The sequence below is a fragment of the Panthera uncia genome, assembly GCF_023721935.1.
Source record: "Panthera uncia isolate 11264 chromosome A3 unlocalized genomic scaffold, Puncia_PCG_1.0 HiC_scaffold_11, whole genome shotgun sequence".
In the NCBI taxonomy this organism is placed as follows: Eukaryota; Metazoa; Chordata; class Mammalia; order Carnivora; family Felidae; genus Panthera; species Panthera uncia.
The window spans coordinates 44,766,791-44,777,486 of record NW_026057578.1 but is presented as its reverse complement, the minus strand read 5'-3'; the positions used below and the strand labels follow the sequence as shown (position 1 = coordinate 44,777,486).

At 42.8% G+C, this 10,696-nt stretch overlaps 1 protein-coding gene across 5 annotated transcripts in view; it reads left to right on the top strand.

The window, feature by feature from the left end:
* The first annotated feature begins 2,510 nt into the window (after positions 1-2,510).
* The window catches only part of RALGAPA2 (Ral GTPase activating protein catalytic subunit alpha 2), a 324,029-nt gene continuing 315,843 nt past the window's right edge, over positions 2,511-10,696 (top strand). For 3 of the 5 annotated variants that reach the window (XM_049650097.1, XM_049650096.1, XM_049650095.1), the window contains exon 1: positions 2,511-2,811. In XM_049650097.1, coding sequence (XP_049506054.1) covers positions 2,706-2,811 — 106 coding nt within the window. In that variant the 5' untranslated portion in view covers positions 2,511-2,705. The remainder of the gene's footprint in view (positions 2,812-10,696) is intronic. The other 2 variants (XM_049650100.1, XM_049650098.1) reach the window with 1 other exon arrangement.

Below are 10,696 nucleotides of genomic sequence, written 5' to 3'. Positions count from 1 at the left end.
ATATCTATTCAACACAATACATTGGCTATTATAAACACTTGCGGAAGGAATAACATTCCACATGTGGTTTTATATTTGTGGGGGCAGAGTTGGTTCTTAGAAGTAGGATTTCTGTGTCAAAGGGCAAACAATATATAATTTCACCAAATTCCCCTCCATAGGAATGGTACTATTATTTTATACTTCTTTCAGGTATGGTTTTCTGCAGCTTTGCTACCAAAGTGTACTGTCAAATTTTGTGGGTTGTTTTGTTTTGTTTTGTTTACTAATCCAAGTGGTATTTCAGGGTAGTTTTAATTTGCATTACAAGTTTTTAACTCTTGATTTCATTATCATTATTAATGAAAGTGGGGCATTTATTCAATAGCATGTAAGTGTATGTAAAGTGCTTGGCACTCTGAAACTCCAGGGGTAAAGAGTTAATTAAAAAGAGGGTAATGACCTCAAGGAGGTCACCATCCAGTAGGAATGATTTTTGAGAGCAACAGAATATGACCAGTATTTTTATTTATTTTTGTTTCATGTGGAATATTACACGTGGGTGAAAAACCATCAAAGTAATAATTTATATTTCTTGCATTTTTTAGAGAAGATCTGGAGTTCTACATTTTCATCATCAAATAAAGGCTAGATATAATGGATGAGATGAAGTTAGTGCATGAATGCCTGCTTCTGGTACTACCAAGTTTTGGCAGTGTCACGTGTTTACTGTACGTTGTCATTTATCTCTTCGTTTATTCAGTTGTTCTGCCCTTTGACTAGACTGGAAGCCTTGGAAGTCAGGAGGCTGTATCTTATACATCTTTTTATCCTCAAGGTTTAGATTCATGCCTTGTACACAGCAGATGCTCCATAAATGTTTGATTACAATGACAGCTTGCTCTACAATAGAAAGTTTGAATTCCCTAAGTCCATCCTATTTTTTTGAATCAAAGGTATCTTCTTCTAAAGGAATGGGGCAGTGAATACTCTGACATACTATGTACAACCAGGTACAGTCCAAGTTGCTGTGACAAAGACACCTAAAATGCTTTAAAAGAAAAGGTTATTTCTCTCTTGCAACAGTCTTGGAGGGTTTGTGGCCCTTTTTGAGATGTTCTCTGGGTACCCAGGCTGACATCATCCTGGGTGCGGGGCTTCCATCTCTGGATCTGAGTTCACCCATGTTATTGGGTTTATTATAGCTGAATATATATTTTTATAGCTGAATAATATTTCTTTGCATGAATATGTTCTCATTCTATCAATGCTATTTTGACAACTCTAAAAATAAAGAGAGGCTCTAGCAACCAGAAGATATGTTTTTGCATGCTTGGATGAGATAAATAGGACTATTTTAGCTCTTTATTCATCTTATTTAACAAACTTTTATTGACTGCTTCGTGTCTAAATATCATGCTAGTTATGAGAATACAAAGCATTGCAAATTTCCAGATCTTGCCCCAAGTTACAGGTTCCCCTGAATGAGAAAATGTTGTGTTGTCCTAATTGGATGGAAACCACATGGTTTTAAACAGCCAGCTTAAGTACTTGCTCAAATTTTGTCAAAATTTGGAGCATCAAAGGATCCAGATGCCAGTAAGTAACGCTACAGATCTCTTGTAAGAAATCTCCAGGCCATCCTTCATCTCAAAGTTTTGCTTGAGGTTACAGGCACTTAGCCTTAAAAAGCATACCGGCCTGAGAGTCAGGTCCCTCAGGTTCTATTTCTGGTTCTGCTACTGGATTCTTATGCAGCCTTGCACAACACAGAGAATGTGCACTTCCTATATAAAGCAAGAGACAAGATCCTGAGGAGCAAGGGAACTTTATACCCTAAGTGAAGTTGGGTCCCAGGAACCAAGGGGACTGGCTGGACTCCTCACCCAGAGTCTGGGGATGCTCTTCCTGCTGTCAAAGCCATTCATTTTAGTGTGAAATTGGAGCTCCAATTTTAGTACTGTCGAGGGACATCGATTCGCTTCCTGGTGTGAATCCTGAGCCAAAACGGAAAATGGTTTGCATTTTAAAAGCCTTGAAACTTTTCTTACTGAGATGTTTTTGTGGTTCACGTTGCACTAGAGTGAACTGGGTGGGTAGCACACACCAAGCAGTGAAAGTGTGGGAGCTCTGGGCCTCTCTGGATGGGGTTGGCGGATGCTGTCCAGCGGCTTGGGGAACCCTGGAAACATAAGTCGCGTCGCCTCTCCCCCTGCACAACTACATTTCCCTGGAGAACTTGCGGCACACGGCCTGTTGAAGAGGAAGAACGTGCTCAGACCTAACCCATTGACTCCCATCGTGCCTAAGACACGCCAGCCTGATTGGAGGACTTTTTCGCAGTGCATTCTGGGACTTGTAGTACAGCCTGTGCAAGGGGCAAGCTTCTTTGTGATTCGCGGCGCCGACTCTGCGCTCCGGGCGCGTCCCCGTGAGGCGGGTCCGAAAGGCGCGCGCTTGCGCCGCTCCCGAAGGGCCCGCCCGCACCTCCGCGGGGCGGGGCCGTCGGTTCCGCGTCGACACCGCCTTCCTGCACCGCCCTTCGCCGGACCCGGCCCGCCCCTTCTTCCTGGAGCCACAGCTGAAGCGGCGGCGGTAGCGGCGGTGGCCCGGCGGGGGGCGGCGAGTGGCCCGCGCGACACGCGCCGGCCCGGACCTTATGCGGTGACTCGCGCGGCGCAGGCGCCTCCTGCCCCGCCGGCGGGGCTCGGGTTTCCCGCGGCGGGATGTTCTCCCGAAGGAGCCACGGGGATGTGAAGAAGTCCACCCAGAAGGTGCTGGACCCCAAGAAGGACGTGCTGACCCGCCTGAAGCACCTGCGGGCGCTGCTGGGTGAGGCGCGAGCCGGGGCGCCGGGCTTGGGGGCACCTGCCCAGACGCGGGCCGGACGAGGGTCGGGACTGGGATGCAGACGGCATCGGGGGTTGGGGGGGCGGCGTCAGACCCTCCTCTCTGGCGCCCGGCATTGTTCCCCAACAGCGGGCACTCTGGCCCTCGGGCTCTGCCCTGTCGCCCAGAGTGTAAATTTACCCCAGATTCGTGCCGGGTCACCCCGAGGCCGGTGGAGCCTTGACTCTTCCCTCCCCAGCAAATCCTGGACTCCAGGTGCTACACACACACACACACACACACACACACACACACACACTGAACTGTCTCCTCCTCTCCCATTTTTTAATTTTAATTTTGGACTCTTGACACCCTGAGTCTCCTAAGTGTTCCCAGCACAGACTTAATTGAACTGTCATCTCTTTCGTGGGCCCGCTCCCCTTAAATTTTATTTTTACTTTTGAGTTGGAGTCTTCAAATAGACTGAGACATGAAGTGCTCCCAGGATAAATTAAATTTAGCTGTCATCCCTCTTCCCATGCTCTTTTTATTTTTATTTTTATTTTTGGTCTGACTGCTTAGGTTTCTTTGTGTCCTTGGTGTGAAGGGGGGCTCCTCCTGTCTTCTTGGAGGGAAGGGTGGCTTTCCTGGGTTCAAGGAGGCTGCTGCTTCTTTATTGCCAAGATGACAGTGATAGTTCTTTGCCTTATTTCGTTTTTATGGACTGCTGGATGGAGGTTCTGTGGAGCCCTGGGGGCCCTGCAGTTGACCTGTGATGAAGCTCATCCTTGTGGGTGTGAGGTGTCCACAAGGCTTCCTGTCACCTGCTGCATGTGATCTGTAGCTGCTTTGCTAGGCTGTGCTTTGTTTTGTTTTCTTACCTACTTAGTCTTAACTTTTGTTAAGGACCAAACACCTGTGCTGTCTATAGTGTTTTGCATGGGTGGGGGTGTGAGAAAAGAACACCTTGTTTCTTCTAGATGTCTTTTGTATTCTTAAAATGAGCAAAAATCACCTGATTTAGGACACATAGTCTAATGTGCCTATCACTTGAGATATGGGGTAAAAGAATTCATTTTATATGTGAGAATTTTAAATAAAGATCTTGTTCATGAGATTAAAAGTTGCTAAGTATTTCTATTTATATTCTGTGAAGCACCTCTGAGAAAACACACACCTACCTGGTTTCTCCAAGTGAAGTTATTCACAATCTTGAATTCCTTGAGATTACACTATCTTGTTCGGTTTGGAATGAAATATAAATTAGTTACTTACTGTTAGAGGGATTAGTTTTCAAGACTTTTGAAAGTGAAATGTGGTGTCCTTGGTAAACTGAACTGTCTGCTTCCTGTAGTAAAATCTCATGCACACACAGCTTGCATTGTGCAGAGTTTTTAGTAGTGACTGATTAACACCTACTGCAGGGACATTTTTGATAAAGGAGACTTGAACAGTATTTTAAAGCATTTGATACTCTGGAAGTTTTCCTGTGGTAGAGAATTTGAACTTTTGTTCTTTCCAAGTCTGCAGGATTAAGTTGGCTACATTTTGTAAAGGCAGAATCAATTAAACCTAGATCAGTTTGGTTTCTTAGAGATATACAATACATTGTTACCATTCTGAGAAAGTTAGTTTTCAAGGCTGTGTAATTGAGGTTTCACTTTAAGGTGCATATCCTATTTTGAGGAACTTTCTTTTTCATTTCATTGAGCTCATAATGACCTCAGTTTTGTAACAAAGAGAGGTTCTTTGATATTAGGTTTCTTGTTGATGCATTTGTTTGTGGAATGATCCAGTTTACTTTATTGCTGCAATCTTTATCCATAGGGACTAGATTTTTGTAAATGTGTCTGAGGAATTCTACTTGTAATGTCTAATGTAAACTTTTGCTAACAACTATGTTTTAAAGACCTCAAAGAAAGGGGCACCTGTGTAGCTTCTACTCTTCATTTAAGCTCAGGTTATGATCTCACTGTTGTGAGATCAAACCCTGCATCAGGCTCGGTGCCAAGTGTGGAGCCTGCTTGGGGTTCTCTCTCTCTCTCTCTCTCTCTCTCTCTCTCTCTCTCTCCCTCTCTCCCTCTCTCCCTCTCTCTCTCTCTCCCCTTCCCCCTGATTGTGCATTCACTCACTCTCTCTCTCTCTGTCTCTCTCAAAATAGATACATATATAAAAAATTAAAAGCCTTAAAGAAAAAAAGTACATTAATGTACTTGTTGCTAGCATATCATATACCCTATTTGTTTGCTACTTTAAAAAAAGTTTTTTTAATGTTTATTTTTGAGACAGAGAGAGACAGAGCATGAACGGGGGAGGGTCAGAGAGGCTCCAGGCTCTGAACTGTCAGCACAGAGCCCGACTCGGGGCTCAAACTCATGGACCGTGAAATCATGACCTGAGCCAAAGTCGGACGCTTAACCGACTGAGCCATCCAGGTGCCCCGTGTTTGCTACTTTAAGAAAAAGCCTATTTAGAAAAAAATGGCCTCTTGATCTGAAAGATAGGAATTGGCCAAGATTAAGAAAACTATTTGAAGGAATTGAATATACATTATTTTTGTATTTTTATTTGCATATTCAGGTAATACTCTTGCATTTCACATATTTTATCATCAAGTGATAATAAAGGTGTTCTTTTTTTTACATAGAAAGATGATACCACTGACCTGGATTTGCAGTTATGGCTTCATCACTTTGGTTAGTTACCTAGCCTGTCTTTGAACCTCAGTTTCTTTACTCTGTCAAATGGGTATGGTAATGTCTGCCTTGTAAAGGTTATTATGATTTAATATATAAACTACTTCAGCTTGGAGCAGGCATATAACAGTTCCCTTTACCATTACTTTCCTCCCATCATTAATAGGATAGGACAAGTATTTTGATAGGTAGTTTCCCACTCCCCCCTTTGTATTTTGATAATTGCTGTGAATTTGTTCTCTCTTTATAAAAATTAGTCTAAAACTGGCTAAGAAACACACAATGAACTGTGGAAAGTAGAATTTTCTCAGTCATGGTAATGGTTCAAGTTAGAACTTGCTTAGCTACTTTAACCTGGCTACATATTGTAGATTGGTCTGATATTATTAACTTTATTTTACAAAGGGGGAGACTGAGGCACAGGCAGACCTTACAAGGGGCCAAGCGATGTACTAAATGATCTGTATATATTGTGTTAATCACAGACAGAACCATGAGCCCTTAGGTCCCCTGACTTCCAATTCTCCCTGCATTGTTGACATTATCGGTGGAAAAGTAAATGAGTATACAAAACAAAACAGAAACCAAAAAAATTCTCTGTATTGCTATCTTGCCCCAGCAAAGATTCCATGTTTAATTGAAAGTTGAGTGTCTGTTCTGAGTCCTAAAATAGAAATGGCATTGATGTAGCAAGAAGACTTGATGTAATTAGTAAGCATATAGTATGGTATGTACTTAGATAGTGGCTTTTATGGTGGACTTCAATATAGGATTTCAAGGGGTCAAAAAAGATCATTAAGAGTGGCACAAAGAGAAGGACATCTTGAAGGAGGTTTTAGTCATCCTGGGCCCTAAGGATGGTTAGACTAGTTCTGTCCAATAGAAATATAATGTGAGCCACATGTTTAATTTAAAATTTTTTAGTAGCCACATTTAAAAAAGTAAAAGGAAGCAGGTGAAATTAATTTTAATAATACATTTTATTTCATCCCACAGATCTAATATGTATTATATCAACAGGTAATCAATATAAAATAATATTTTTTACCCCAGGTCTTTGAAATCTAGTGTGTGTTGTATACTTATAGCACATCTCCTTTCAAACCAACTGTATTTTAAAAGCTTAGCAGCCACATGTGGCTAGTGGCTACATACTGGACAGAGCAAGGTTAGAATTTGGGAAGGGCAGGGGGAGGACAGTTCCAAGCAAGGGGACCTGGAAGCTGGCAGTGAAAATATGCATGGCAATGATGTGTAAAGGTGAGGAACACCAACCAACCTGCCAGTTCCTCCTGTCTGGTGAGGGAATCGAGTAATGTTGGTCCTGAGATAGAGTGCTAGAACTCTTGCCCTGAGGGTGTTCACAGTGTCAGATGAGTGATTACAGTGCTGTGTAGGCCAGGGGTGGGGGCAGAACGGTGAGTTGGACTGGGGGATACTGGTGGGGGAAAGGAGTGGTGGCCTGACTGGCAGAAGCTGGAGCAGTTGGAGGGCCAGATCAGAAAAGGTCTTGTTTGTCTGAGTTGGAAACTCATGTCTTATCTTGGAGGTGAGAGGGCCCACTTGAAGAACTCTTAGTAGGTCAAATGATAAGACTTGAGAGCTGCCTGTCAACAGAGTCAGGAAGATGGACCGGAGGGGAGGGGTGACACTACTGGCAGTGAAGAAGCAGATTATAAGGGTCTGAAATGAGATGCTCCACGAATGGAGAGGAGGGGCAGGATTACAAAGGACCAATGCAGCAGGAACTAGTGATTGTCTAAGTAAAGAAATGAAACTGAGGTTTGCAGAAGCCAGGTGAGGAGTGATCAATCTGAAGGAGAGGAGATCTGGGATGAGAGGCCATAGTCAGTCAAGTCTAATCATGAGACATCAGGGTTTGGGCCAAATATTTGAAACCAGAGAGGAGAGAGCAGTCTCTCTCAAATGCTCTCTATATATGGACAGAGTAACATGGAATATTTTGGTATATTTCAACTATTGTTTTAGGTAGGGACAAGTTCACTTAAGCAATTTTATTTATTTTTATTATTTATTTATTTTTAAAATATTTGTTTATTTTTGGAAGAGCACAAGTCAGGGAGGGGCAGAGAGAGGAGGACAGAGGATCCAAAGTGGGCTCAGCACTGACAGGCTGACAGCAGCAAGCCCAGTGTGGTGCTTGAACTTAGGAATTGCAAGATGATGACCTGAGCTAAAGTTGGACGCTCAGCCAACTGAACCACCCAGGTGCCCCTCACTTAGAATTTTAAATGTTGCCTTTTAAACTTATTTTCTTATTAACATTTTCGTACCTTTTTTCTCCCTCTCATTTTTATTAACTACAAACATTGTTGAAACTGTGCAGGGTAAGTTAGCTTACCATTTCCTGGATGGTTAAATTGTTTCCTTCCTTTCTCTTTCTTTCTCTGATGTAAATAATACCACTGTAAACACCTTGGGAAGCAGCTTTTTCTGTATTTTGTGTTATTTCCTCAGGACAGATTCCACTGAAGTCAAATTGCTGGGTTTGAACATGTTTATAACTCGATTCACTGTGTTTTCCTAAGTGTTGCTCCCAATGAGCCTGCTAACAGCAAGGATTGAGACTACCATTTCCACTGTTGTCTGACAAGCAATAAACACACTTGTGTAATTTGATAATTGGCGGTAGGCATTTTGGAGAGTAAGAGTGTCAGGGATAGGACCAGAGGAGTTGGGAGGAGATCCTGGCTGATGATAGGGGAAGATGAGTTTGGTGTTATGGGTGTTGAGTCTGAGCAAAAGGCAAGATCCAAGTGGAAATGTCTGGGAGGTTGTTGGACATGGGGTCTGGAGCTTAATAAGAGGATAAAAGCTACGATGTGGTTGTCTATCGTCATCATGGTTCCATCGAATCTTCCCACAACCTCTGATGAAGGTAGGAGGCTCTTACTCTCAACCTATAGATGAGGGAACCAAGGCTCAGTGCGCTTAACTACTTGTCTGTTAGCACCCCGCCCATAAGTAGCAGAGCCAGGATTCCTGATTATGAAGCCCATTTTATGCCTCTGCTAGTTACCTGACTCAGAAGTATATTTACATATCAGATAATATATTTACCCACCACAGTGAATGTTAACATAAAAACAAAAGCCCAAGGGTTTTTGCATGTCCCCCCAAAATGTTGCTTTGACTTGTGCTGCTTTCTTCTGTTTTACTAGATTCTTCTAGAGAGACTTGAGGCTGTATTTGATTTCAGCATGGCAGAAGATAAAGAGACTCCTTTTGTGTTTTTCTGTTCATTGGCCTCTCTGTGCCCTTGGCAGGCCTAACAGGTGGTACAATATTGCATGGACATTACTGCCAAAGGACACTCTACAACCAGAGCAAAGTCGGAGGTGCAATTTCAGGCTCTTCAGCCAGTCTTAGTGTGGTCTCCCTCATTTAACCTTGTTTGAAGCAAAGTGATTTTGCCATATGCTCCCTTTGCTAATTTTTTATCAATTACTAACATTAAAATGTTAGTATCTGTTAGTATCTGTATCCTCTGGAATATAAAATGAACTTTAGACACATACGTGAAATGCAGATATACCAATCCCTGCCTCTAGGGCTTGAGGATGTCTGTACTTTTTCTTCTTTTTTTTTTTAAAATTTTTTTTAATGTTTATTCATTTTTGAGAGATAAAGACAGAGTGCGAGTGGGAGAGGGGCAGAGAGAGAGGGAGACACAGAATCCGAAGCAGACTCCAGGCTCTGAGCTGTCAGCACAGGGCCCGACGCGGGGCTCGAACCCACGAACTGTGAGATCATGACCTGAGCCCAAGTCTGACGCTTAACCGACTGAGCCACCCATGTGCCCTGAGGATGTCTGTAGTTCTGATGTGAGAAGGAAGAACCTAGGGTAAGAGTCTGATTGAGCTCAGATGTTTTGTTTGGGACCACTTCCGGGAAGAGAGATCATTGATAAGCCTAGCGTATTTTGATGTAAACTTTTATTATTTTTATTTATTTATTTATTTATTTATTTTGTAAGTGCGTTACTGGCAATTGGGTATGAATACTTTTACTAGCTGTTTAGAGTACTTATCTTTCCATAGATAAAATTGTAGAGAATTGTTTATTAAAAAAATTTCACTTTCAAAATAGCAAATTCATTCCATTTAAATTTTTAAAAGATGTTTATTTTAAGAGACAGAGGAGAGAGTGTGTTTGCACATGCAAGCGGGATAGGGGCAGAGAGAAACGGAGAGAGAGAATCCCAAGCAGGCTCTTTGTGGAGCCCAACATAGACTGAGACAAAATGAAGAGTAGGATGCTCAACCGACTCAGCCACCCAGGTGCCCATCAATTTAAATTTTAAAATTATTCTTTTTTTTTTATTAAAAAAATGTTTTTAACATTTGTTTATTATTGAGAGACAGAGACAGAGCACAAGCAGGGGAGGGGCAGAGAGAGAGGGAGACACAGAATCTGAAGCAGGCTCCAGGCTCTGAGCTGTCAGCACAGAGCCCGATGGGGGGGTCAAAGCCGTGAACCATGAGATCATGACCTAAGCCGAAGTCAGATGCTTAAGTGACTGAGCCACCCAGGTGCCCCAGATTTAAAAATTATCCTTTAAAGGAGGGATATAAGTTATTGTACTGTAAAATTAAGAATAACATATAAATGTAGTAAAGATCTATCTTGTCTTTGGAATTTTAAAAAATTTCAGTTCCACAGACATGTTTTCAACAGTGTGAGTGAGTAAGGATGTGTATGTGTCTGTCTGTCTGCGGGAGGGCTGTGTATTCAGAGGTCAATAAGGCACAAGCCCAGAACTTAACGGTTTAATAGGACACGCAGACACATAAACAACTACATTTGGTATGAAGGAGTTAGTGCCTCTATAGAGCAGGTAAAGCTGCAGAGGTGGCCACACAAGGTGTAGAAGAGGCACAGCAAAAAGGCCTCTTGGCCTTGGAGAGGTCGCCAGTGCTTCCTGAGGGAGATGAGGTCTGAGGTGGGTTCGGAATAACAAATACAGGGTTTCCCAGGAGGAGAAGTTGGGGACAAGGGGACTGCAGAGGGAGGGACTTGTGTGAGGGTAATGGTGTGGCCACATGGAGTTAAGTACAGTGGCTTTTATCCTGTGGTGTGGGTAGATGTTGGGAACCAGGAAGACTTGAGTATAGAATAGGAGTCCCCGATGTGTCCCCTTGGTGAATGGCCTGGGAGTCTCAGTCTTCCTG